This window comes from Oryzias melastigma, linkage group LG18 (assembly GCF_002922805.2).
Source record: "Oryzias melastigma strain HK-1 linkage group LG18, ASM292280v2, whole genome shotgun sequence".
Classification (NCBI taxonomy): Eukaryota; Metazoa; Chordata; class Actinopteri; order Beloniformes; family Adrianichthyidae; genus Oryzias; species Oryzias melastigma.
In genome coordinates, this window is record NC_050529.1 from 13,584,123 (window position 1) to 13,611,823 (window position 27,701).

At 38.2% G+C, this 27,701-nt stretch overlaps 2 protein-coding genes and 1 non-coding gene across 7 annotated transcripts; 1 reads left to right on the forward strand and 2 right to left on the reverse strand.

The window, feature by feature from the left end:
- LOC112155857 (oxysterol-binding protein 1) lies at nt 1-18,876 on the reverse strand. Of its 5 annotated transcripts, none has more exons than XM_024287832.2 (17): nt 18,742-18,876; nt 16,571-16,743; nt 13,326-13,534; nt 13,024-13,192; nt 12,323-12,434; nt 10,870-11,053; nt 10,682-10,796; nt 10,514-10,571; nt 8,231-8,395; nt 6,513-6,758; nt 4,914-5,034; nt 4,668-4,771; nt 3,190-3,285; nt 2,912-3,099; nt 1,486-1,721; nt 1,332-1,370; nt 1-1,237 (listed from the first exon to the last, which is right to left on the reverse strand). In XM_024287832.2, the coding sequence occupies exons 2-17, from the start codon at nt 16,705-16,707 to the stop codon at nt 1,095-1,097; spliced, it is 2,322 nt and encodes a 773-aa protein (XP_024143600.1). In that variant the 5' UTR covers nt 16,708-16,743; nt 18,742-18,876; the 3' UTR covers nt 1-1,094. The 5 variants fall into 5 exon arrangements, with proteins under 5 accessions (XP_024143600.1, XP_024143602.1, XP_024143598.1 ...); XM_024287834.2 differs by lacking the exon at nt 18,742-18,876 and adding an exon at nt 17,531-17,873 and having other exon boundaries at nt 10,514-10,568; XM_024287830.2 differs by lacking the exon at nt 18,742-18,876 and adding an exon at nt 17,531-17,873.
- Nucleotides 18,330-18,417, reverse strand: trnar-ucu. Its single transcript is given in 2 exon segments — nt 18,330-18,365; nt 18,381-18,417. It is a non-coding gene; the product is annotated as a tRNA-Arg (tRNA).
- Nucleotides 18,859-27,561, forward strand: coro1b (coronin, actin binding protein, 1B). Its single transcript, XM_024287836.1, has 12 exons — nt 18,859-19,000; nt 19,110-19,251; nt 21,908-22,113; nt 22,262-22,384; nt 22,728-22,857; nt 24,346-24,527; nt 24,623-24,742; nt 24,895-24,999; nt 25,376-25,521; nt 25,880-25,937; nt 26,035-26,367; nt 26,458-27,561. Exons 3-12 carry the CDS (start codon nt 21,910-21,912, stop codon nt 26,578-26,580), a joined length of 1,524 nt encoding a protein of 507 aa, XP_024143604.1. The 5' UTR covers nt 18,859-19,000; nt 19,110-19,251; nt 21,908-21,909; the 3' UTR covers nt 26,581-27,561.
- Nucleotides 27,562-27,701: the final 140 nt, after the last annotated feature.

The window sequence follows — 27,701 nt, forward strand, 5'->3', positions numbered from 1 at the left end:
GACGGTCTTTGACATTGCAGCATTTATTACAGATTCTTGTGTTAATACAAAATACTGACAAATGTCTTTGACCTTAATCAAGTATGTAAACTCCCTTTTCTAAAAAAAAAAAAAAAATCCTCGTCCAATATTACAACCAAAAAAAAATTACAAGAAAAAAAACTACAATATAGTTACCGATAATATATTTTCTATACATTTATAAAATCAGTTATTTTCAATGCATTTAAATTCTTGTTTTAATTCTTCATTTTTAAGTACACTTACAAACAAAATTGAGATTCTCACACACAGACAGACACACTCGCACAGACGCCTCATGTTTTTGGTGTCAGAGAACTTGCATACCTCTACACAGGTGGGACGCTTGTTTTCAAAGTGTTGCCTTTGTTAAAAAAAAAAAAAAAAAAAGCACTCGCTGGGATTTTAGCTGAGTCATCATAAAACTCTTTTTTCCAGTTGAATAAAACTTCAAACTAACAAACATTTGTTAATGCGAGTGTTTCAACGTGAAACCACCGGAAACTTTTTTTTTTTTCTCCCAAATGTAACCCAGAAGGTTGCTTCTTTTAAGGCAAAATGAAATTGTGCACATTTTTTCATTAAAAAACGTTGTTACAGTGGGAATGGTCGACAAGTACATGAACTGATTATGTGTTTTTGTACGCAGAAGTACAGCAAAATCTTTTTCTCTTTTAAACAATGGAAGACGGCTTTACACGAGCACACTTCATCACCATAAGACACAGAATCAGCAATAAAACAAAAATTAATTTCTTTGAAGGCCACCAGCTGATATTTAATGATTTAAGCATATAGATGTGTAAATATTATCCCCTTTTTTGTTTTTTTTAAAGTTGTGAAGCAAAGAAAAAACAGTGTGGATGACGGCAGGAAAGGAAAGATCCTCGACCGACGCGACAAGGAAAATTGACTACTTCTCTGCTGCGACTGTGGGAGAGTACGATCAAAACGAAATAAAAGAGGGGGGAGAAACCAGACAGCAGTGAGAGTTCAGGAGATCTCCTACAACAGAGAGCCACTGGAGGGAGGCGGACATCCAGGAAGTCCCTTGTGAAAGTCCAGGAAGAGCTTCAGAATATATCGGGGCAGTCCTCCCAGTTGCCTTGATCCTTTGCTTCCCAGTAGCCTCCCTTATAGACGTGGACCGACTCACCTGTGATTTTGTCCTTTGTGTGGTCAAACCAGCGGGCTTGGTAGTTATCGTGAGGGGCGCCTAAAATATAAAAAATGAAAATGTGTGAGGAAAATGGAAACCAATCAAGAGACAAGCAGGAATTACAGGCCGCAGATGAAAGAGGAATACTTGCTTTTTAAGGAAGGGTCAGTAACAGAGTCCTCATCGACAGCTTTCAGAAGACAAAGAGTTTTTTCACTACTATTTCATTTACTGGATTATTCACCCATGCGTGGTTAGAGATTAGTCCCAGGTGAACGAGTGCCGCCATTCCCCCTTCCCCTCACCTTCTTCGGATGTACTGGAGGAGCGCTGGTTCAGGGCCTCGCGCTCCCTCTCGCGGCGAGCGATGCGCTGCTTCTCCTCCAGCCGCTGCTTCTCGGCGTTGGCCTCGTCCCAGCGGCCGTCTTCCATCAGGCGCTGGTCGGGTCGGAGGCGGCTGTCGGTGGGCGCCACGCCCTCCTCGGGCTCGTTCAGCGTCAGAGCCAAGGCAGTGAAGTAATACATGGTCTCCGCCCCCTCCCTGAAGACACGGACACAAACCGCCACGACCGTTTGATTAGATTTACACGTAAATTCAGATGTATTAAGAATCAGTTGACCCGAAGAGGATCCAAGACAAAGAAAAGCTAAACCAAGTAAAAAAATAAATAGTAAAAAAGAATAAAAGTATAAAAGACGAGCGTCAACTACGTAACTGACGAGATATGTGCGCCATATACGTAATAAAAAAGTTTGTATATTTTAAATATTATATATTTGCTTCAGTGAACTTAACATGAATAGCCACACCATAGTTAGGACATAGTCGTTGTAGATTTACAAACTACCTACTACGACCCCATATGATCATTTTCCCCAAATATCACATTTTTTCCTGTTACTAAATCTTAATTTGACTCTTTTTGAGCTGAAAAAGTGCATTACTGACATACAAGTGTTGAAATGTATGTGAGCGTATTAACACCCACAATATACAGTCTAAATGTGTATTTTAAATGGTTGTAAGCTAGTAAATATGGGTAAAAAAAGCTAAAAAAAATAACTAAGTACATCGGTGGTACATGCTGTTAACTTCCTGTTGTAACTTCCCACGAGAAAAATCCATTAAATATACGAGGAACGGTTGTGGAAAGCCATAAATTTGCGGATCGATCTTGCAAAACTCGCATACAATTGTGTAAAATTTTTGCAAAAATTGCGTATAAACTACCTAAAATCTGCAGAAACTGCATAATTCTCAATTGACCAAAAATTCAGAACAGCTCAAAACCAAATTTTAAAGACCGATCGGCTGAGAACCTCAACGGTTGAAGAATTACGAACACAAAAAACACTTAAATTATGTATATTATGCATGTGCCATTTTTAAAAAAACAGCTGAAATTGTGTCTTTTGGAGTCTAAAATGACCAGAATTAAGATTTTTTTTTTTACAAAGTAAGCTCTGATTTTAAAAATGATTATCTGTTCAGATTTTATTATGTATTTTATTAGTATTATTCTTTATTCTGTATCTTACCTTATAATTGTATGTGTATTGTCTATCTCTTAAACTGTTGTATTTCTTTTAACATCAACCTGTTTAAATGTTCATTAACATGCATAGTCCCTTCCGCGATAAAAAAAGAAATTACATACGTGGTCTCATCATTAACTGAGATCCTGATTGCTCATCATGTCTGTACATCGACTTTATATTGAAGACACTTACGGTAAAGGGTTCCTCCTCCACAGCTCTTTGGCTTTGAGTGTTTGATAGACCGTCTTCTGTTTGCCCTCCGTCCCGTTCTCCCCTCCGCGGCTGCTCTGCATCACCCTGGAGAACTCCATCTTTTCGTCCCACGTGCCCGACAGAACGTAGTGGGCCTTGCCGGTCTTGTCCATCACCACGCCCGTCACCTGAGCAGCAAGAACACACACAAAAAAAAAAAAAAAGATGGAGGTTTGGATGCAGACGCTGACACTCAGAGTGCGGCTCAAAGGACTCACCTTTCGGGCCACGTCTCGGGAGAAGTAGCTGTAGGGGGCAAACTTCAAGTGGCAGCGGTCTCCGGTGGTGTGGTTCACTACATCGATCTCTCCAGACTGATAGGAAAAATGAGAAAAAGGAAACTTTTCACTAAATAAAAAAATTAATTCTACTTGAAAACTTCTAAAGCTAAATCTCAAAATGCTGCACAGCAAACTATTTGATCCTTGCAAAAAAACATTTTGAGACATTTTTTAACAATTATTGGTAATTTTGCTCTACAGCTAAGATCTAAAAAATTAGGAAATGATTTGAGACTCAAAAAAATTCTAATAATTTAGGGCTCAATATTAAGGGTGTTATTTTAAAATGAAACAATGATGATGACCAGTTAGATTGACATTTATAAATAACGTTTTAGAAACAAAAGTTTAGATTTATGTTATAAGGAAAAGTGCTAGTTTTAGATTTAATGAGGTCACATTCTCATTTTGGTCTAATTTTCTTCTTAATATGAGCATTTGTTGGGTGGGCGGAGTTGAGGTGGTCATTTTTAAGTACAGTGCTTTGAGCTGCCTCAGGTAATGAAAAGTGCTTTATAAATAAAGGTTGATTGATTAAATGAGTCATTTTGATGTATTCCACTAGTTTTTTGTCACAGTAACAAAAATAAACTGCAATTAGGTACATAAAAACTCACAAAATTAATTATTTTTGGGCTTTAAAACATTCAAAATAAAGTAATTCTATCTGTTATTTAGCCTTTTTATCCTATTTTCCTTTTTTTTTAATGCTCATGAGTTATAAGATTTCTTGTTAAAGTCCCACTCCAGCTGTATTTTTTCTAGCATAAAATCAGTCCCAGTGATTACTTTGCTATGATTGTGAAGTTTTTAGCCAAAAAGCCTTTTTAAAGAAATATTTTATGCACAGAGGCAGTAGCTCATTAGAAATACAATTCTGGGTTGTGGGCGGGACTGTTAACGCAGAGTAACCCCGCCCCACTCCCTGTCCCCATCACTAAGGAACTCTGTTTGAGCTTATAGCCTCAAGCTAGCATTAGTGGCGCAAAAATAACAATAAGGAATCTCGGATCAAAATAGTTGTACAGTTTTGAGCCAGAATCACAATTCACTCCTAAGCGTGAGGGGGCCAGGGTAAATGCAGGGGAGGGACTTTGGCCACACCCGTTTCAGTATATATACCATTAGTCTGAGCTTTTTCAAGCATCCAGTTTTCTGATCCAATGTAATTTAAATGAAGAAATCGCACTTTTAATATGAAATTATTTTATATATATCCTCTACTATCAAAAAATCCAACAAGAACATGTTAAAAACAAAACAAAAAAAATTTGAAATGAACTGCAGTAATTTGCTTCTTGTTATTTTTAGGTTTCTTCTTTTTCCAGTTTTTGGTTTGGACCGCTGCCGACTTCACCTCAGAACACCTGGAATTCTTCAGACTCGTGTAACAGAGCGGCTGGTTTGAGTTTCACCTGGTCGATCCACAGCTTTCCCACAATGATGTTGTGCACGGTGGTGGTGACTTTCTTCCACGTGTAGTGATTGTTGCCCTTCTCAAAGATGGCGTGAATTGTGCCTGAAACAGAAACAGAAAAGGTTTTTCAAGGACAAAGGTTCTTTGAACGCTAACAGACGAAACCTGAAGTTAGAGTCTGAAAAAACTAGTTTGTTTTTACACAACACTTCTATCAACACTGGGGGAAAAGATTTGTGGATACCTAAGGGCATAATGGAGAGGTATTTGCCCCTGAACTTGCTGGCAACTGTGATTTCCTGCCTCAGGGTCCATCCTCGATCGGAGATGGCGTGATGTGCTGCGGCGGGGGGGTGGTGACTCACCTGAAAGAGACAAACAGACGCTCATTCCAGAGGGCGCTCTACTACCATCAATTCTGCACTCCAACAATAATTACGTATTTATGTATTTGAATTTATAATTTGTTTGATGTAAGTATGAGCATTCAGTACATTAATTAGGTGGATTATTTTAATGTTAATAAATAAGGGACAGAACATTAAATTAAATGAGTGACACTTTTGTAAATGTCTCAAACTTGTTATTTGTTTACATGTGTGTTTATTAGTTATCTGCATGGATTTGGTCCCTAAATTACTGATAAAATAATCATTTATATTCAGTTTTTAATTTTTTTTTTAAATTATTATGATTCTCGCCCCTACATTTTTTGAATATATACATTTCATGCTATTTTATGACATTTAATTTATTTTTGTTTAGTATTTTCTTACTTACTAGATTAAAAGTACATTAACTTTCAGGGCGGTGATGTCACTGTGATGTTGAATATTAGAACAAAATCTTAACCCCCGAACGGCTGAATATACTTCCAGCTAAAAAAAAAATAAAAAAATAAAATAATAATTTACTAATGTTTTTTCTTTTACACTACGGTCACATATCCCATAATGCCATTCCACAATGGCTTAAATGCAAGTTTTTCAGCAAATTCTCCAGGTGGCTGCACTGTAATTGTTGCATTTTAACTCGCTACACGGTGATCACAAAGGTTTCAAGAAACAGGAAAGATTTTAAGGCAAACTGGACGATTTTTCTCTAAAAGTTAACATCGGTCAATCACATGATGAAAGTCTAGTGTGAGGCGGGGATGACGGCGACAACTCGACAGCCACAGGTCGTGGCAGCAGCTCTGATTGGACGACAAGTAAGGACAAATCTGAATTCTTCCCAAACTCCTACATTTAACCTTTCAAACAGAGTTTTATGTTTTTAATCTGAGTTTTTTTCTCTTTAATTTGTGAAATCTTCCCGACTTGAGCCTTAAATGGTCCCGTGAACCATGCAGGAATTACGTCTTTTCATGCATCAGCCACATTATACCTGTTCTCCAACAGCTCCTTTGCCTCCCAGACACAAATTCTGAACAAAACTCATAAGTTCAGACTTCTGCATTCTTTGAGGTTCATTTTTATCCGTTAACATGCTAGTTTTACTGTAATTTTAACCACCTAAAGAACACAAGTAATTACTAGTAACTTTTGACCAAAAGTAGTATTTTATGCAATATTATTGCTCTTAAACAGAGTAAAAAGGGATTTTTTATGTAGCAAAAATTTAGCAAAGAATGAAAATAACTGCATAAATCTGAACTGGTCAGAGTAGAATTCTGATCTAAAGTTCTCTTTGTAGAAGCGTAAAAGAGTAAAAACTCCTCTTCAGCAATTATTATTTCTGCTGACTGGGTAAAAGCCCAAAGAGGAACCAAACCTCCTTAAATTCTGACTCAGTTGGATTTTCTTGTCCCCTAATTCCGACCTTGGAGATTCAGACCTCGTACCTGCTCGCAGAGGGAGCGGTAGCCGCTCTCCCTCTGGCGGTCCAGCTCGTACGTCTCCCCCAGCAGAGGGTTGAAGGGCTTCCCTGTGCGGTACACGGTGGTGGAGTAAGCGGACACGCAGAAGGCCGCCACGTAGCACATCTGCTCCAGAGAGTTGTGGCTCTTCGCAGCTTTGTCCAGCAGCTCGTGGTACTCCAGATCCTCCGACAGCCGCTGCAGCATGGAAATGGGCTCGTTGAAGTTTACCTGGAGGGCAAAATAAACATTTTTAACACCCAAATTAAATACAAACATGATATTTTTAATCAGGAAGTGATTCGCTTTTATTAATCTAGCCTAAAATCTATTTAAAAATTCAAATGAAAGCATCACATGATAGTTGAAAGCCGTTTGCCTCCTTAAATATGAATATCAGAACCGGTTCCTCCACAGATCCATCTGTGTCTTCTAGAATGTCGCTGGCGTACTCCTAACCTCTCAAGCCCTTTCATTTCAACACCAGGCAGCTGCCAAAAAAGCTTCTGATGAGCTGATTCAGCTCATCTTCAGTCGGATAGCATTCTTAGCTCAGTGCGTTTTGTCTTCTTGCATTACGAAGAAGTGCAAAGATCAGATGACAAGTTGGAAGACTGATTAGACGTTGGAACCTGAAACCTGACCCACTGAAAAACAATAATCAGGTTCTGAGATTGTAAGAAGAAAACAAACTTGTTTTTTTTTTTCAGCTATAGCTATAGCTCGGAAAAAATATAGATTTTTAAATGTAGAGGGAAAAAAAATAACAATAAAAAAAATGTAATTAAAGATAAATTATGTAATAAAATATTTCCCTTGCAATTCCATGTTAACATTCAATAGAAATCCAACAAATTGTGATTTCAGATCGCTCCAAAAGGAAAGTATAAACAGAATTATGTGTTTTGTTTTGCAAAAGTCACTTCAACTTTTAATTAATGTATTATTTCAAGTAATATATGTAAATACGTAACTATGCAAAGTAATGCTTAATAATAGAAAGAAATAGAAGTTATTTGTGTCATTGCTGCCACCTTGTGGTGGTTTTAGCAAACTGCAACTAGGCGACAACAAAAGAAAACATCTAAAAAATACATATAAAAATCATAGTTTGACATTATTAGATTTATATACTTAAATATATTAAAGAAAATCTGACAATTATTGTTTAATCAACTTAATAGATTTAGATGTCAAATAAAGTTAAATTTTCCTTCAACAGCTCGTTGAATTGAACCAGCGTGTTTGTAGTAGTCGTGTTAACGCCGTTCTAGCAAACAGTGCCGACCACAGAAGTTCTGTTCAAGGTTCTTTTTGAGAGAATGACCGGACGCATGTATCATGTTGAGGTGACGCACTTCAAGGCAAACATTAAAAATTGTGTTAATTTATAATAGCTCCCAATTAACCTGTTTCTTTAGCTTCTGGTTTAAAGTAATCAAGCTGTTCATAGCAAATGACTTTCTGATAGCGGCAAAAAAATTATATTTTTCTCCTAAATTAAAAAAAAACTTGAAATCTAAAAGAAAACAAAGTGTTTGAAATTCTGAAAGATGTGTTTAAACAACCATGCTTCCACAGCTGGTGTCTTGTTCAAACGCGTTTTAAAATGACATAATAGAATCATCCAGAAGCTATAAAGGAACAAGTGTGAACAGGAATCCCTGAGGAACTCCTGAACGTCGATGGGAGTGAGAGCTCACAGGCATGGGGATCTTTGACAGCTCTTTGCCGATGCAGTTCTTCATGATGCTCCAGAGGTTGAGGGAGTAGTTGGGTTTGTCTGGGATGCGCGCCCGCCTCTTTTTTAGAGGAACCAGCTCCTGAGACGGGGACTCCTGGTTTGTCGCCATCGGCTCTTCGTTCAGCTGGAGAGCAGACAGAGAATGGAGATGAGAGGCTGGGAAACAAAAACATCTGCAGCTTTTTATACCAATAAACATCATTTTTGTTAATATAGTCATCAAATCCTAGAAAGGCTCTTTGGTCTTCCTGTCACTCAGTGATTAGCCACAACGGTTAAAAATCTAAAAGGAAAATATTATATTTAAAAAATGTGATGATTAATTCTCTATATAAAAGAAAACTGAGAGTTTTGCTGTAATAAGTATCTGAATCCAGATATTTGCGATCTGTTCCTGATAAATCGAGTTCAGTTTTATAAATCAAATTAGATTGTTTACACCAGATTTTTAAATGCCAATTCTGTAGATGCTTTACAAAACGATACATTCTGGGTAAACATATAAACATATTTATCTATTTAAAAGAAGTTCTTTAATATTAAGAGTGAATTTTGTGGCATTTAAGAATCACTGATTCACAATCTTTATAAACATAGAAGAGTAAAGCAACAATGATGCAACTATCGTTCTAAAATTGTCGAATATTAAGTATTTATCTAAACTTTGTGTCAAAGTCGAGGCCCGGGGGCCGGATCCGGCCCTCCGGGTAATTCTATCCGGCCCTCCAGATCATTTTATTTTATTTTTATTAATGGACCGATGTTATCTTGAGGTTATTTGTATAATTTTTACAAAATATATTTTTATGGAGGGTAAAACATTGAAAGTTATTTAAGGTTTAGATTGATTTAGTCTGGAATAATATTTCTGTTTTATTCATAGTTATGTTAAAAAGTTTTAAAATGTATTTTTAGTGTTTAATAAATGTTTATCCTGTTCGGTCTGCGACCTAAAGTGTGTTTTGGATTTTGACAACCCTGATCGAAACAAATTAAAAGTGCTACTATCACAGGAAGTAAAGAGACCTTCAAAGTAAAGTGTCAGTGTAGGTTCTCCTTTTCAAAGTAAAATTATCAAGTGCTTTTTGTGTAATCAAAAAAAAAAAAAAAAGACTGAATTTTAGTTTAGTGAAATAAGTTCTAATTTTAATTCAAATATAGTCAAGAATATGGATAAGTTATAATAAAAATGAAATTAAGAACGTTTAAAAATGACTGTTTTTTTAGCTGGTGGAGAAGCTGACCCAGATGGTGTCTTTAAAATATTGATGTAAAGTGAGGGAGTCTTTTTTGTTTCTTAAATATAAATTATACTGATAATCCTTTGTTTGTATTTCTCCCCATAGTTATGGTGTTTCCTCGTTGATGACGTAGTATAAACATATTTGTTCAGGTGCAGAAAGTTAGTGTTGGTAGAATTACCATTTTTTTACATTTATGTGTTTTCCAACATTCCAACACCACCCAAACGCAGCATTTCTCCAGGTTTATGGTTTTTCCTGAAGATCATAAACCCATTGGTGCAATTAGCGCTAAAATGAGAACAATTTTGAAAGATTTTCCTCCAGATTTGATGACTTTTCTTTCTCTTATGAGGTGGATTATCTGTCAAATTTTAGAACTTTGTTGGCCCACAGGTCAAAAAGTTGGTCTAATCTACCCATACTGTAGTCAGGATTGTTTTGAGGATGGAAAAACTGAGGCGAATGTTTCCGGATTTGGTGTAAAATGATACAAAACAGTGACGTTTATGTTTTGTTTATTCTTGAAGTTTCATTGTAATATTTTTGATGTGATAAATATAATTTCTTTATTTTTATTTGTCATTTTGTTGATTCTGATATCCTGAATAAAACTATAAAATGACACTGTTTAAACAAATATTAGTTTCATTTTCATACATTTCTAGTAAAAAAAACACATGACAACCATTAAAGTTAGCATATTTAATAGTAAAAATTATGGTTTGATCTGACAATCAAATTATAATCCACTAGTAAAAAAAAGAAAACTTTTAGGTTAATAAATGTTAAATAACTGAATATATTTTTGATTTATTGTTTAAATTCCTTCCGATTGTTCTACTTTCATTCATTCCTACATCTTAACCATCATTTCCACTTCTGTGTCTTTTTAGGCCTTTTTTTCACATTTTAACCGTTTGACACATTTATGGGGATTTTCTCCCATAATTTGTCACTTTAAAAACATCCAGACATCTCTGATGAAACCTGGAACTTACCGACTGGTCGTCCTGGTAGATCTCACTGTTGAAGCCGCTGACGTTGCTGCTCGACCTTCTGAAACGGAGGATTCATAACTGCAGCATTCATTTCTGCTTGGACAGTCATTTGAACATAGAGGGAGATGTGTGTAAATATGAGCTAAACAAACGTGAGCGGATACTGACTTATGGAACTGAGGGTCTGCGGGTACGGTGATGAACTCCGGAGCCTCCTCCATGGCATCAAAGAACTCATTATCGTCGTCATCACTCACTTCTCCTTTTCCAGGCCCAGAAACGCCTACAAGACATTTCTGTTCCAGATTTGCACGTTTTGGAACAAACTGTCAGAGAAGAGGGGGGTTAGGACGCACTTTTACTGTCGGCGCACGGGTTGGTTTGCGCCGCCTCCCTCAGCGCCCGCTCCAGGTGGATGTGCTGCTTGGCCAGCTGCTCTAAAGTCTCCTCCAGCCTCACTCGCTGCTCCCGCTCGGCCTGCAGCGCCTTCTGCCACCGCTTGCTGTGAGTCTGAGCCAGAGTGAGGAAGTCTTTGCAGGCCTGGAGGCACCAGAGGGAGAAAAAAAACTCTTAACCACAAAACCAGGAAGACGCTGGTGAGAAAATACTGGAAATACAAACACTAGAACTGGAATGGGGATGTCCCCATCAGGTTTTTGGGGCTCTGATCCGATTCCAAGTCATTTGATCTTGAGAATATGCCAAGAATGAGTCACTTTTGTAACACATTAAAAATGAATACATTTGATAGATTTAGGTTTTATATTGTATCGTTTAAACAGAGCACTTCTGTGACATAGAATGAAGAATCAAGCAACGATCAGCTAGAAAAATTAGTATTAACTAGTAAAAATAGCTGACAATAATTCATGTGACTTTAGCTTTAGGATCTTCAGATCCATTGAACATTTTTCACTTATCTTCATTAAAATTCCTGCAAAATTAAATCAATTTTCTTCCAAAAATGACATGAATACTGCATGTGTTGCATGAGAATTCATGACGAGCTCAGATCTATGGAACAGTTTATGAGTTTCAGTCATTGATATCAAGTTTTGATCACTTTTTCCTGGAGTTGCATTTTCTAGATCAGCCGGATATGGCTCTAAAAATGGTTTAATCCGGCCCAGTTGTGAAGACAAAAAAAAATATATAAGGATGAAAAAAAAACAAGTTTCTAAACCATTCAAGGTTATTTAAAGAAATGTCTCAGTGAACTAAATTAGGTAAAACCGTTAGCATGTTGCTAACATAGAAGCTAAACTCTAAATTAGCTTATAAAAATCTCAATAAATAACAAATTTAACAAAAATATTAGGTAAATTCCATTTTTTTTAAATGACTATAAAATATTAAACCAGACCATGAATATATTTAAAGGCTTGTTGCTAATCTACTTAAAATGCCATGTTTGAAGACTTTCATATTCATTTCTTTTAGGGCATATTTTGCTAAATATTTCAAAAACTATAAAGTTAATGAATACAAAAAATATAAGCAGTAACGTCTTGAACAAGTTGAATGTTTTGATACCAAGATTGCTAGAATCGCTGAAAAAATTAAGTTTTTGCATGCCAAAAAACGTACGTAAAGGAGCAGGAGAATCACTTTCAAGCATTCACACAAAAAAAGGATAATGAATGACCACAAAGACGCGGTTCCTACAAAACTTCTTCAACTCTTCTGTACTGAAAACAAGCAAGATTTTCAAAAATTGAGGTAAGATATGAAAGTGGAGTTGACAGCATTGAAAGGAGGAATCAACCAAAGCACATCAGCTAATGATGGATCCCTAACTAGAACACTTACGTTGATCATGGCGTTGGAGGTGATGCGGAACAGCGTGGCTCTCTCCGTCACCTGCCGGATCTTCTCCCCCGCCTCTCCGGTCAAACTTAAACTGTCCAGCTCTGACAAAGACCTGAAATAACAAACATCCAGTTTGAGAAGAATTTGCTATAAACCTGTGCATCACAATTGGTGTTAAAAACAACTTAAAGGCCCACTCCTATGAAAATTGTGTTTTTTTGTGCTTCTTACATGTTCTTGTAGCCGTTTTCTGGTGGTGGAGGACGTAGATAAAAGATCTTAAGCTTAAAACTGCATTTCTGAGTATTTATTTATTCATATTATATTGTTCTGAATCAGGAGCAGATTTTTTAAAGTTATTTTAAAAAGAGCTTATTTGTGACATAGAAAATACACTTTTCTTCTGCGAGTTCTCAACAACGGTAGGGGGGCGGGGTTTCTTTGTGCCAATGGTCCCACCCACAACTACTGCTGCTCTGCAGAATACTACGACCTGGAAAATGAACGTTTTTTTTTTTTTAATTTTGGGTTAAAACAGACCACTGGGAATGCTTTTACAATAAATCAAGAGATGATTGGACTGGGTCTTTAAAGGAAAAAAAAAAAAAAAAGGTGCAGCAATAAAACCGGAGTTTTGTGTTTTAATGGTAAACACGTTTCTGCTGATTCCTGGAATACAAAACCACTGAGAAGTGTCTGACCTTTGGAGGGCGGAGCCATGCTTTGAGATCAGGTCATTGCACGTGCTCAGATCCTCCACCTTGCTGCCCAGCGTTCTCATTGCAGAATGGAATTCTAGATTTTGCGACCCCGCGCCTTTTCCCGGCGCCGCCGATGGAGAGGACGGAGAGAAGTCGTCGCCCGAGTCATCTGTTTAAAATAAAGAAATAAAAGACGTCACTTTTTGTTGATTTAAACACAAAACCAAAGATTCTTCCGGCGTAGGCGTGACTGTTTCTCTTCTGTCTGCTTGACTTCCCGTCCTTTATTTCGTTTGGTTTACCTGACTCGGCCTGCATGCGGGCGGCTTTGGCCTTCGCCAGCTCCAGGGCGGTGATCCACTTCTGCCGCTCCACCTCGCAGCTGGCCTTCAGGTGGTACGTCTGGGCGCCGCCGTTGGTTATGACGAAGTTGCAGGCGTCGTCTACGGTGATGGTCGCTGTGGCCAGGTTAATGGTGCCGCGACACGTGTGACCCATCTCCGCCTGGGTCCTGACAAAGAAAGCGTCATTTATCGGCCGTGGAACAGCGGTGGGGCGGCCGCCCATGTGTCGAAGTGTCCTTGGGCGAGACAGGGAACCCCAAATTGCCTCTGATGGGAGGTTGGTGCCAGTGTTCGTCAGCAGAGGAACCAGTGTGTGAATGTGTGTGTGAATGGGTCTGTGACGATATAAATATACGGCATTTGTCATTTTTTTACTCAAAAGAAGCTCCGCCTGCTGTTTTACTAAATAAATTTAGTTCTAGTCATTGAAGTTTGTCACATTAGATTTATTTAAGCTTAAACAGTCAAAACTTTCTTGAGAAGTTAGTAATATTTCAAAGACTGGTTTATCTAACTCATCCAGGAGGATCATAAAGCTTCTGCAATGACAAAATACAACATTTATAAATGTAACTAAACAGTTGAATGTTGAAAACTCCCTTTGAACCAGCAAATTTACACCTTTTGACTGTATATAGAGAACTGGACTGAGTGACTCCACCCCCCTCGCGTTCCAAATAGGAAGTACCCGCTGGTTCTGAGAAGCCAAAATCTCATAGACTTCTATAGAGAAATAAACAAATTACTCTCTGTCATTCTATTGGTCAGAATAAACATTCTTGCTATGCTACATTTTTAGCATTTTCTTGCTAATCCTAATATTTTTTTTCTGGATTTCTACTTAAGTTATAAACTGACCAATCAGATGCCTCAATGAAAGTATGTGGTTTCACAGCTTCAGTTTAAGGGTGTGGCCTTCCAACAAACGCACTCCTAATTGGCCAGAGTGGTTGCCATAGAAACGCTGACTCACACTGACTGGAACCAATAGCGGCTTGCTAACATCGTGTGGCTCCAAAATGGCAGCATCCGTATCACGAAAATAAATGGCAACAGAGATGTAAACCATTTTCTATGGATGACACCCCACTCACTCGGTCCAGTTCTCACATACAGTCAATGTTTCCTCAAAACAGTTAGTACATTTATTTCTTTATATATTTACTAGTTTCCATTTTTGCAGTCCCTCAGTGTGCGCAGTCTCTGCCTAACCTCAGGTTCACACCAGACACATTTTTTTTAGCGATGGTTAACAGGAGCTTCTGCTCAGTGGTGGTTATTTAGAGGTTATTTTGTCATCATCAGACACCCAAACCCACAACCCACCGCTCTGTAGTTGGCCCAATGTGTTGATATGTGTGTGTTTCTCAGTGTTTGTGTGGGTCTGGGATTTTTTTGTGTTTTTTTTTTTTCATCTCTACAGTCTTTTTAGATACAAAAATATGATCGCATTTGTCAATTTTATTGTGAAAAATTGGTTACATTTTGAAAATTGACCGGATTTTCGCGTGTCTTAAAACAACTTCCTACCAGAATTGAGGTGGATCACTCGCAGCTGGCGCACAAAAATAGAGCAGATGCCGAAATGGTCGTTGCACGGAACGAGCCGGCCACGGAGGATCGCGGCAATATCATCTGGTGTGAACTACACCATAGGTTACCAAGGGCACCTAACGGAAGAGGCCTCTGTTCATCACCACCTCTGTGTCCGGACCAGACGTAAGAAGAGCTGAGTTTGAAACTAAAACCTCTAGTAAAAGTGATTCAGCAACATGTCACAACTTGAGAGACAGCGATTCAGCAGCATTTAATGGAAGGTTGCAACAGAGCTTTTTGCTTGCCACATATGTGATGACTTCTGTTTGTGCCCATGCAGATTCATGAGAAGAAATCTTCAAGAAGTCTGCTCAAAAATACCAGTTTCTGAAGATTTTTTTCCTTCTTCTGACAAGAAATTATCAAAATCCTGGAGGATTAAAATCCGATTTGGTCATTAAAATAAAACTAGCAACAAATAGCTGAAGTTGTGTCCAAATTCTCTCACTACTCACCAATAAGTGCACTATATCACTATATGTTCAAGATTTGAGTTTTCTTATATTGTCATTCACTCGTAGTATCCATAGATGAGACGAAATGTTTTTTCTAACTGTCCAAAACTACAATTCAAAAATCCAATGCTTTATAAATGTCCCAGAAGCCTCTGTGAGAAACAGTGTGCATCAATGCTGACTACATTGATGAATTTAAATTACAATACATTGCATTTTTCACTTGAAAAAATGTTTTTTCATGTATTTGTAATAAATTATCCAAGTCTTCATCATCAGAACACGGTGGATTGATGTAAAATATGTGTATTTATTAGGTTCTTACTTCAGAAAATAGATTACATCATATTAGTAGTGAGAATTGCACCCGAATTGTGTTCCATTCCAGGGCACTGTATAGTCTTTTACGGAATAGGGAGTAAATTCAGACCGTCATCCGAATGCAGACATTGTGTAACACATCCGTTCAAAATTTCCTCTTTTCTGAATTTTGTGAGTCATGTCAGTATTTTATATTTTTTGCTTTGCCATCTGCATTTGTAAGTTTCTGGAATTGATGAATCCCTTGAAAGCTTGAGGGGAAAATCCTTCTTCAAGTCTAACTGCTTCAATAAATGAATAAATATAATTATTGACCAAAAAATGAATAACACATAAGGTTAATGTAACTTTAATCCCTGCAGCCTTAAATATTTAAATGAAAATCTATAGTTTTTATTGTAGAAAGTTCTGTAATGAGGTCAAAAATCCCACATAAGTTAAAACTTTTATAACAATGATAATAATAGTTAACATTTAGCTCTATTCTAACACCATGAACCGTTAATCAGAATTAATTTAATAAAAATTATTATGTCATTTCAGTTCCTGTTAACTGCAAAAGATTATTGTAATTGTGAAAACAAATAAAAAGAACATTTTTTGTATCAGCTTTTGTTGGGTATTTTTACACATTTATGACTCAGAAACTTCACAACAAGGAACAATCTCCCCAAAATAAAAAAAAACTTTAAAAAAAGTGGATTTAATTGCCAAAGAACAGAAATATGTGCTTATATGAGGGAGTGTTTTTGTAGCAGAGTCGCCTTTTTCCCTGAAGCCATTCTGAAAAGCAGATTTCATTGTGTGTAATTATAAAAAAAAAAACTGTACCTATAGTACGACAGGAGGCCATTGCTGAGGACAAACCACCGCCGCTGATAGCCTTTGATGTAATTAGTCCACTTGAAGACCCAGCCTTTATAAGTGTCGCCTGCAGGGATGGGAGTGGGGGTCTTCGATTCTGACATCACACCCCCCAAAAATCAATACGCAGAGCTAAGAACCTGAAAAAGAAAAATCAAAGAATCCTTTAGCATTTTGTTTATCATAAAAACAAAAGTAAAATTTGACAGTTTGTAGGCTGCTATGGTTGAAATTGAGTTTTAGCAAAACAAACCACTTTTAAAAAGTGACAGTTTTGTTTAATATCTCCATTTAGCTGAACATCCATAAAATAAAAACATTTCAAAATCGATCTTTTAATAATGTTTTATGAAATAAACGTGCTTTTTTGTATTGCTTGCTCTGTCTTAGTGTCTGATTTCATTCTTTGAAGAACCCCTGCTTCCTGAAACTGATCTGTGCACGTGGTCAAAGGGGTCAAAGGTCACCAGGAGAATCAATACACTTCACTTATGACCTATTTTGCGGATATTAATTATTTAACGTGACGAAAGCTAACAAAAACAAGAAAAGAAATATCGACAATATGTAAATCCATTATAATTTACTTCTTGTTTTAGTAAAGCTTTTAAAAAAAAATATTCCATAAAAAAAGAAAATAGAAATGTGACAAGAGTTAAAACAGCTAGAAAATCAAGTTTGATAATTAGCATTAGCTTCCTGGCTCGCAATAAAGATTTGCTTTTCTCCTAAAAACAGACAACAGGGTTAGTATAAACTGCTTACACATAAACAACCAAAATTACAGCTACCGCAACTCCTCAAAAACGACAGTAAAAGTTCAGAAACAAAAGCACTTGTGTTTACTTAAAGTTCGTCGTTTGTCATTAGCTGTGCAACAAAAGACAGAAAGCCACCATTCAAACTGGTTCTGCGATAAAGGTTTACCTTGACGTGTCCAAAATATGAGACGTGGAGGGGAAAAGACACCGCCGGTTGAGTCACTGCTAACTCTGACACCCATATGCTAATGTAGCTAGCTAAGAAAGACAGCACAGATAACTAACCGAGACGGGACAGCTAGCAGGGAAAAGGCTTCGACCAAAAGTGTCGGGCGGTACACTTCCGCTAATGCGAGAAAAAATACAAATTTCCAATTATTTTATGGTCTTGCCTCAAAAATCGTGTACGTAATGCTCATTTTACAGCTGCGTACGATGACAATATTCTAAAGCTAACAGGCTACATCTAACTAGCCTAACATACACCCGGTGCAACTCAATTTAATCTCGTGTGGAAACAATAGCTCATCTGTTTTGTTTTCCTATTGAATTTAGTTCTGTTTGCCATTGAGTCGAATTAAAAATTTGACTTGTAAAATAGTATTTGTTGTAGACTGTATGAATATAGAATTTAAATAGCTATATAATGCATTTTAAAAATAGTTTTATTATTATTAATATTAATCTATAATTTTACATTTCAAACTTTATTCTGCATATCATATTTTTTATGAGAACTGTAACAGTGTTAAATTACTGAACATGGCATTTTTTAATTAATTTACGATTATTTTTGGTATACTGGCGGCTTTCTTGCTTTTTTTTAATAATAAAAAACATCACACACAAAAAGAAGAGCATAGAAATGTATATTTATCTTCTCATGAGGTTGGTTGGTGTAGTTATAATACACCACGAAACAATATGACCAAAATGTCATTTGGAATCAGAAGGACAAAAAAATGCGACTCCGGTGGGACTCGAACCCACAACCTTTGAATTACTATACGTATGCCTAGAAGTCCAATGCGCTATCCATTGCGCCACGGAGCCACCTGTTGCACTGGAAACACAAGTACAATCTTAAACGGAAGAAGTTAGATGTTAAGAGTGGACACGGGGTGGCGCTAAAGGATAATGAATTCGGTTCTTATTTTACAAATATTTTATGTAAAAAAAATTCTAAACTGTATTATATGTATAGATAGATTTGGCCATAAAAAAGCGTAAATAAGTTAAAAAAATGGAATTCTTCAAAAACCTACAATTCTTAATACATTATTATAACAAAACAAATTTGCTAAATATTATTTAAATTTTTTACGCAAAATATTAAATATTATTTTTTCTGTTATGTTCTAAATGAGCTCTTCTTACATTCACTGTGTCCCAGAGATGAACGTGAGCGCGCGGGGTCGATATCCATCTTGTTTCCAGCGTGTCTTTGATACATCCTGCCATCAACCGGAAGTGTCGGGGATTCCGCTCAATCCAGCCTTCCCAAACGGGCATTTGGAGAGGAGAAGAGGCAGAAAGAATCCGCATCTCTACGTTCACCGTCGCCATCCAGCGCTGATCCCGTTTCCATCGCCATTGGAGGGGCTCTCCAACTGCGCGGGGGGACATGCTCCATCACGTAAGGCTTTTTACTATTAGTGCGTGTTTGGAATTAATTTGAACAGGGAGGGCGTGTTGGGTTATTAATGATCCAAATAAGTTTTTTCATTCCCTGTTTTTGTTTATAGGTCTGCGCAGTCGCCGTGAACGCCTGCCTGGACGCAGGAGAGGATTAGGTTACCGTTGCCTGCAGGGGGATTATTTGATTGGCCTCCTGTTACAGTCGCGGCTTTTTGTGATCTTTCTTTTTCAATTAAGAGAAACAAACAGGTATGCACCCAAAATATTTATATACATATTTAAAAAAATACCCACAATTCCTAAAAAGTCGCACCTTTTTTTATTCGCTGCAGTTGTTTTGCAGCCCTGCATGTATTGTGAAGCAGATAACAAAAGGATCCGGAGCAGAAATGCGGAAAGAATGTTGATAATCCTAAAGTGCGTGAGGGCGCCTTTGTAGAACACACTGTAATTGTAGCTTTGAGCCTCTGCGCGCACAGTTAATCATATTTTTGCGCAATCTTTACGCACGTGAATGCACGTTTTGTCCAGATAACTGGAGCATAATATATAGAGTTGTCTCTTCATCTGAGGTTACAGCTCCCCACCCCCTCTCCCCTATGTTTTTTTTACTGCCACAGCATGTTTTGGTTTCAGGCAGATCATGCCCTTTTGTCCATCCAGCAGCCTGACTGTACTTTAAAGGGACAGACTCTCCCTATGAGAGAATTTGCCTGCTGGTTCCACCAGCCTCTCAGGTTTAACTCAATCCCTGAATTTCCATAAAACCACATTTAGGAAAACATTCCCTTTATTGCCATAAACTATCTATGTTTGTGCCGGTTTTTAATACTCCTTAAACATTAAACACATGGTATGTTGTTTTCAGGAAGAAAAAATGTCAAAATAATTTCATTTATTTCTTTAAATTGCCATTTGTTATAATTATTATTTGTGTTAGTGTCATTGAGAAGGCCCTTGTTCAAATCTAAGATCTCAAATCTGCTTTGACTGTATTAGAGAACTGGAAAGAGTTCCAAACAGGAAGTAGCTGCTGGTTCCAAGAAGCCAAAATCCCATAGCCTTCTATAGAGAAATAAACAGCTATTACTCAGTTGTTAAATTTGTCAGAATAATCATTCTTGAGGTGATACCTTTATTCGTTCTATGATATTTGTTATGAAGTCCAAGTTATAAACTGGCCAATCAGATGCCTCAACAATGTCAATTGTTCAAAACGCTTGATTGACAGATTTTCCTAAACCACGGGGACTTGCAATAAACTCGCTCTTGATTGGCAAAAGTGGTTGCCAAAGAAAAATGGACTCTAATTGATTCAGAGCGATCGCTGCTTATTGATGATGTCTGGTTCCAACATGGCGACGTCCATATTGTAAAAAAATATTGCGACTGACTTGATTTCATTTCGCTGGAGTATGTCACTTTCAAAGGATGGCGTCACACTCACTCACTCCACATATCACTATTGATCTATCTGTACCACTCTTAATTAACCTTATATTCATTGCCCTGTTGTTCTTTTAAATTGCATTTTACTGTATTCTACTGTACTTTATTTCTATTTTAATTGTTTTAACTGTTTTTTAATTTCTTGTATTGATCCCTTTTGGCCCAATTCTCCCTTGAAAAAGAGATGTAAGTCTCAATGGGATTTCCTGGTAAAATAAAGGTTAAATAAAATAAATAAAAGTTAACATATAAAGTTTATGGTTTTCTCCAAAAAATGCTTCCTTGGTGATGCTAAATTGTCCCCTCGACGAAAGTGTGTTTCGTAGTCTGTCTCATTCTAACTCATTCCAATGTATATGGCATCTATTTCAATAGTTAAGTGGCCATCAGTTTGTGGTTTTATCTCCATACTGCAGAAAGAACATTTTGTTTTCAATCTAAAATATAATTCCGTAGATATAGTTGTAAGTAAATTAAGTACTTGGGCTTATACATGAATTGAACAGAAAATGTATTATGGTGTATATCTAAGTCACGACATTAGAAAAAACATAGTCTGCCTAAACAAATGCCAGGAAACATGATACTTTACGTTTTCATGTGTTTTTTTGAACACAACACATAAAAAATGAAAAGCGTAGGCTCAAAACTGGTTGACAAACCTTTGTCAGCTTAAACCTCAACCAAGTATTTTCTGTAGTTTTAATCAAATCTACACAAAAGATAGGAGACATTTCAAATCTTTGGTATGTAGTGTGATTCGCTTTCTTGAGGTCATGCCATAGCAGGTCAGAACTCGGAGTAGGCCACTCCAGAAGACGTATTTTCTTCTGCTGAAGCCATTCTGTTGTTGACCTACTTCTGTGATTTGGGTCATTGTCCTGCCACACAAACCCATCCTCTTTGGAGCTTTAGTTGGCGGATGGATGGTCCTAAGTTTTCCTAGAAAATGTCTTGATAAACTTTGGAATTCAAAAGAATGTTTAGAAACTACAAAATGATCCTGCTTATTTCTGTTGTAAAGTTATTATGTATTTATATTGGAGTTATAGGGACTGACTTAGCTAGCAGTTAGCTGGTAAACTGGCCCACCCCCTACTATATTAGCTTTTATCCCTCGTGCCATCTTATGGGGTCCAGATGACCCTACCCTTCTTTTGATGTGTTATCCCTCCAATGACAAAGGTGGACAGGATTTTCTGTCTGCCACGGACACCAGTGAAGATGAAAAATCCTTCAAAAAAAAGTTCAGCGCAGAGTCTTGTGGGGTCCAGATGACCCCACTTTTGATGTTAACGTGCCTAGGATGCCATAAGGGTTACACCTGGCTCTAAAACTGACCAACAAAGAGTTATTGGTCAATTCAGCTGCTAACTTTCCATTTGTGTGTATACACACCTGCTTGTTTCACCTTTTAGGTTGATTTTGCCTCCTTCTTTCTTTCCCTTCCTTACAGCCATGTCGTTCCGGAGAGGAGTGGTCAGGCAGAGCAAGTTCCGGCACGTCTTCGCACAGGCCTGGAAGTCCGAGCACTGCATCGACGACGTGAGGGTGTCCCGGGTGACGTGGGATGGCCCCCTTTGCGCCGTCAACCCCAAATTCATTGCGGTTATAATTGAAGCAGGAGGAGGAGGGGCCTTCCTTGTAGTTCCGATTAGCAAGGTTGGACCATCTCCATTAAGCAGTAGATTGGTTCTAAATGTGAAAAGCTATGAGTAGCAGTTAATTAAGTAGCTTCGTGAAGTTTCTCTGTCTGATGAAGTTATTTGCAGATCAGATATTCTGTAAATTATTTTTTTTTATTCAACAGAGTGGCAGAATTGACCAGTCCTGCCCTACGGTCTGTGGACATGCAGCGCCAGTACTGGATATCCAGTGGTGTCCTCACGATGACAACATCATTGCAAGTGCCTCAGAAGACTGCACAGTCAAGGTAGATTTGTCAAAAGTTGAGGCTTGTCTTGGGGGTTTGCGGTCTATAATCAGTTTGCTGTATTGCTTGCCGGAAACAGTTATTCTGACCACAGCTACCAGTAGATAATGCTTGGTATATCTACATAAATGTTGATTTTAGATCAGATATTGCCAGATTAAACATAGTCCCCCTGTAATGGCCAATAAATATATGAATGCTTTTATTTCAAACCTTTTGTGAAGGTATTTTACAATGTGGAAGCCTTGGTTTCCACATCATAAGGACTTGGTTTTGCACAGAAATGGTGTCTTTAAGTTGCTTTTGGAGCACAGTAAGTTGATCATATTCTGTTCATGTGAAGGTGTGGCAGATCCCAGATGGTGGGCTGACAGCCCCCATGACTGACGCCATTTTGACTCTGGAGGGACACAGTAAAAGAGTGGGAATCTTGGCTTGGCACCCAAGTGCCTACAACATCCTATTAACTGCAGGTAAAACGACTGAAAATGTCAATGATGATGTTTGTCATGTCAATAAGGGTCTAAATGCAACTCTTGATTGTAAAAGTTATTGTGGACATTTCTGTCTGAGAGGAGAAGTTTCACATTGACTTCAATGTTAAAATGTCAAAAGAAATAAAAAAACAATCTTTGCCTGATAACAAGAGTTGTTTGTTGCGTCACAGATGTGCCAGCCAGTTTGAAAAGGGAGTGCAATTTCTCAGAAAAATGCATTCCGTTCTTACAGTCTGTTATTTTTTTCAAAAGGGAGATTACTTTAGAAGTTCATAAACCAATAGTATCCTAAAAAAAGGCATCAAATAAACATAATTGTAATCATTTCCATAACAGTTGACTTGTTTGCTTAACTGTTTTGCAAAAGCAGCTAATTATTGAGCCATTGTATCAGCACACAAAGTTAAAGGTTTCCCAAAACTTTTATCAGGCAGGACCTACAAAGTGTTTTCAACAAAGAGGTGTAATGGAGTATATGTTATATGTGGAAAAAATGCAGGTATCAGTATCACAAGAAGTTCTGTACTTCACACAAAACTCTTGTTGGGAAAGAATGTCGGAAGCGGTTTTTATAAAGTCCAAAGTCTCCTTGTATATCCGGGGATCCTGATGAGTTCAGGAAAACAGAGTCGTATCACATGACTTCTGGTAGGAGTTTATTAACCCAGATCACATCACCCAAATAGTGTAAGAACAGGAATCTTAAACATTAACTCAATGACAACTCAATATGTTATTTCAGAACGTTTGGAAATGTTCTGAATGACCAATAGACAGTAAATTCTAAGTTGTCAAATAGGAATTAGGCAGTAAGGGTAATCCTTTACTGCATTATGAGAAACTTCTTTTTTATTACTTTGTCTTGTTGTTTTGCTTAAAAGAACAATGTCTTAGCCTTGTCTGTTATATTAATTATTAATGTCAAAGACCTGTTTGTTACTCAAGGATTCAATCGTCTGGATTCTTTTTAGTCCCTGGATCAAACAGAAGTTTGGATTCTTATCATATCAAGAAAGTAATTTAGATTTACTGCTTGGAGCAGAGCCACTTCTACTCCACATTGAGAGGAGTCAGTTGAGGTGGCTCGGGCACCTGGTCCGGATGCCTCCTGGACGCCTCCCTGGAGAGGTGTTCCGGGGTTGTCCTACTGGGCGGAGGCCCCGGGGAAGACCTGGGACACGCTGGAGAGAATACGTCTCTCGTCTCACCTAGGGGTCCCCCCAAGTGGAAGTTTGAGCACCTTTACTTAGACTCCTGCCCCCACGACCCAGTACTGGATGAGCGGAAGAAGAAGATGGATGGATGGATTTCCTGCTTTAACTATGAAGAGCCACCCCTCATGACAAGTCTTGAAAGAAACAGCTTGATGTATATCTGCTGAAAATGGCTTGTACTTTATTCTAAAGATATTCCACGGCGTAGTCTTCTGTTGACTCTGTCGGATTGTTTCTGTGCCCTCTCTAGGCTGTGACAACACCATCTGTGTGTGGAACGTGGGCACAGGGGAGCTGGTGTACCAGCTCAGCGAGTCCCACCCCGACCTGATCTACAGCGTGAGCTGGAACAAAGATGGCAGTGCCGTCTGCACCGTGTGCAAGGACAAGGCCCTGCGCATCATTGACCCGCGGAGAGGCATCGTCCTTAAGGTTATACCTCTGCTGTAAATGTCTTTTGTTAACGGCATGGGGGTAGGTTCCATCTTTTAGTTTGGTTTGTCACATACAAAGGGTCGTTCTGCTAGGTGCGAGAGAAGGTCCACGAGGGTACGAGGCCCATGAGGGCCGTTTTCCTGGCCGATGGAAAGATCCTAACCACGGGTTTCAGTCGCATGAGTGAAAGGCAGCTAGCTCTGTGGGATACAGTGAGTATCACTTCCACTAAATAAAGTTTCCTTCTCTATGTACTCAAACTCTACATCAAACTATGTACAAGTTCAATTTGGCATTGAAATAGATTGCACTCAAAATGTTATCATTACAATTTGAATGTAAGTGATGTTTTGTGTCTTAACAGAAAGACTTGTCGGAGCCAGTTGTTGTACAGGAAATGGACACGAGTAACGGAGTTCTGTTACCCTTCTACGATCCGGACACAAACATGGTCTACCTGTGTGGAAAGGTGAAGCTTTGGCAGTACTCTGGAAAGTTTGCAACTGTTTAACAGTAAAGATGTCAACCGGTGACACCGACTGTAATTCTTTGAGATATATGGAATCAGCTGATTCTAACAAAAGATTTTGTATTATGGCTTTTCAGAAATATGCAACAATTTTTTAGTCTATACCCAATCTTTCAACATCAACATATTGGCACTTCTTCAAAATTATAGCAGCATTATGGCGGAAAGAACCAATTTTTTTACTTGTTTCATATTAATGGTCTCTGTTGCAGTTTATTCTACTGGAGTTTTTTTTTTGATACCACAAAGTACTAAATTTGGACTCCCTAGAGTTCGTCATACTTTTTACTTATCACTGTGAACGGTTGTCTTTCAGGGAGACTGCACCATCCGCTATTTTGAAGTGACAGATGAGTCCCCGTACGTGCACTTCCTCAGTTTATACAGCAGCAAAGAGCCACAGAGAGGTGCTGGTTTCCTTTGTAAAAGAGGCGTGGAGGTCAACAAATGTGAAATAGCCCGGTAAGCACCATGGACTCTCTCTTAAGACTTAAAACATGTTCTTATTGGCTGGACACACCTGAACCGGGTAATTGAGTCCCCACTCATGACTGATTACCTGGTTCAGGTGTGTCCAGTGTTGGAAAACATGCAGGAAGGTGGCACTCGAGGCCCGGGGTTGCCTACACCTGCTCTAGACGTTATTGAGAATGCAGTAAAGTCTGACTGACGTACTTATTCCTTGACTCTTGTAATTTGGTGTACCCTATAGGCCTATATGACATGATGTACTATAGTGCAGTACAGATAATCTAAAACTCTCAAAGTAAAAAAGAACAGCCAAAACTTTTTTTTTAATTTCATTTCTTTTCATCTTTAGGTTCTATAAACTACATGAAAGAAAGGTGGAACCTATTTCTATGACTGTGCCACGAAAAGTAAGTTGCTCACAGTGTCATTTTTAGACACACAGACTAAAAATTAAACCTGATTGATAAATGATTTCTGTCTCCTCTCTCTGTTTTGCTTTCTTAGTCAGATCTGTTTCAGGTAGACCTTTACCCGGACACAGCGGGCTTGGAGCCAGCCCTGCTGGCTGAGGAATGGATCGCCGGGCAGGATGCACCACCGCTCCTGGTGTCTCTGAGCGGTGGCTACACCGCCCCTCCATCCAAGCAAAGAGACACCCTCAGAGGCAAGCCCAAACTGGATTCTCAGGACTCGGGGAGCACCCCAACCTCAGCAGGGAACGCAGCAACACACACATCTACACCTACCTCCGCCACCAGGGAGATGGATGAGGAAGCAGCACCGCAGCAAGTGACCCCAAGGGAGACGGACGGAAACGCAGACAGGCCCAGAAGAGAGGTGCGATAGCAGTCCATTTTCTTTTTCTTGCTCAGAAATGTATCTATCTATGTATCTATTTATCTAAGTCTGTAATTTCCCCCTTTTCAGGATGACATGCTGACAGAGTTGTTGGCAGAAATGAAGGCTTTGCGAGCTGTTGTCCTCGCTCAGAACCAGAGGATCGAGTTGCTGGAGAGGCAGCTCGCCCGGATCGAAGATGGAGATGTATGAGGTGGCAAGACATTCACCATATTGTGAACAGCATCTCTCTTTTTTTTAACTAACCTCTAGACCGTAGCCTTAGAGTCAAGAGTACCTTAAGCTGTGCGGGTGGAAGCCACTGACGGTGGTTAGTGAACGAATGGTTTTTAACCAGGTCAATGTTTTTTGTAGCTTAAAAATGGTCAAATCTAAAGCAGGTTACTCTTATATAAAAAAAATAAAGACATGGCAACATTTTTTTATAAGTCTTTCCAAAACCATGCTGTAACTTTGACTCACAGAGGCTCTGCTTCAATGCAAAAACAGAAAATTTCTCAGTCATTTCTAATCTTTTAGGGCTATTTAACCAGGTAGTTGGAGCTGCTAAACTGTCGTAATAACACTAAACATGTGACTCGTTGTGTGACTTGTGCTGTTTTACCCTTCTTTACATTGTTCCGAGTCTGTTGTCGCACAAAGGATTAGAACTGTGATCCGAATGTAGCTGTGTATTTTATTTTTGTGTGTTGGTGCAGCCTTGTCTTTTACTTTTCTTCCAAGCTTTCACAAAGAATTTCATTTCCTTCAACATAAAAAACAGTATTACAAAACAAAATAAACTCTTAGAGAAATCATAGTTTATGCAACATGCAGGACACGTAAAAAGAAAATGTCACAGTAGTGCAGGGCATAAAAAAAACTGGATTTATTCAAAGTGTCTGCAGTTGTGTGAAAGAGGAAGTTGCAGTGAGAGATGGCTTTGGTTTTATTTTTATTTTGGTTTGAATTCATGTTGGAAAGCACTTCTATTTGTTTTTTAATTTTGTATTTTGACTTCACATTTAGTAGCACTAACAAGTAACTCATGTCACAATGGGTTTTAGCAAAATGGTACGTTCCAATTGTTTGTGTGTGTGTGTCTGTGTGTATGCGCTGACTTCTTGACACTAATGAAAAATCTGTAGCGGGACTGCATTGTGACAACTTAATAAATAATAATCCCAAACTTTGCATGGAGTGGACTTTCACTTTTTAACCTGTAGACGTGGCATGCAAAGGATTCTAAAGAATTTCATGATGGAATATATTTGTCCTTTAAAATTCCCAAATATATTCATTGAAAATTAGATGAAAAGTTGTAGCCCTTTGCT

What these genes read in the sequence shown, in the direction of transcription:
- LOC112155857 (XM_024287832.2), bottom strand. Translation starts at nt 16,707, where the DNA reads ATGTCAGAATCGAAGACCCCCACTCCCATCCCTGCAGGCGACACTTAT. An exon ending in TGTCAAAGATCCCCATGCCT is followed by an intron (nt 6,759 to 8,230) that starts GTGAGCTCTCAC and finishes TTTGCCCTCCAG; the next exon opens with GTAAACTTCAACGAGCCCAT. An exon ending in ACCGCTCCCTCTGCGAGCAG is followed by an intron (nt 5,035 to 6,512) that starts GTACGAGGTCTG and finishes TGTCTCTTTCAG; the next exon opens with GTGAGTCACCACCCCCCCGC.
- coro1b (XM_024287836.1), top strand. Translation starts at nt 21,910, where the DNA reads ATGTCGTTCCGGAGAGGAGTGGTCAGGCAGAGCAAGTTCCGGCACGTC. An exon ending in CAGAAGACTGCACAGTCAAG is followed by an intron (nt 22,385 to 22,727) that starts GTAGATTTGTCA and finishes GTTCATGTGAAG; the next exon opens with GTGTGGCAGATCCCAGATGG. An exon ending in CAACATCCTATTAACTGCAG is followed by an intron (nt 22,858 to 24,345) that starts GTAAAACGACTG and finishes TGCCCTCTCTAG; the next exon opens with GCTGTGACAACACCATCTGT.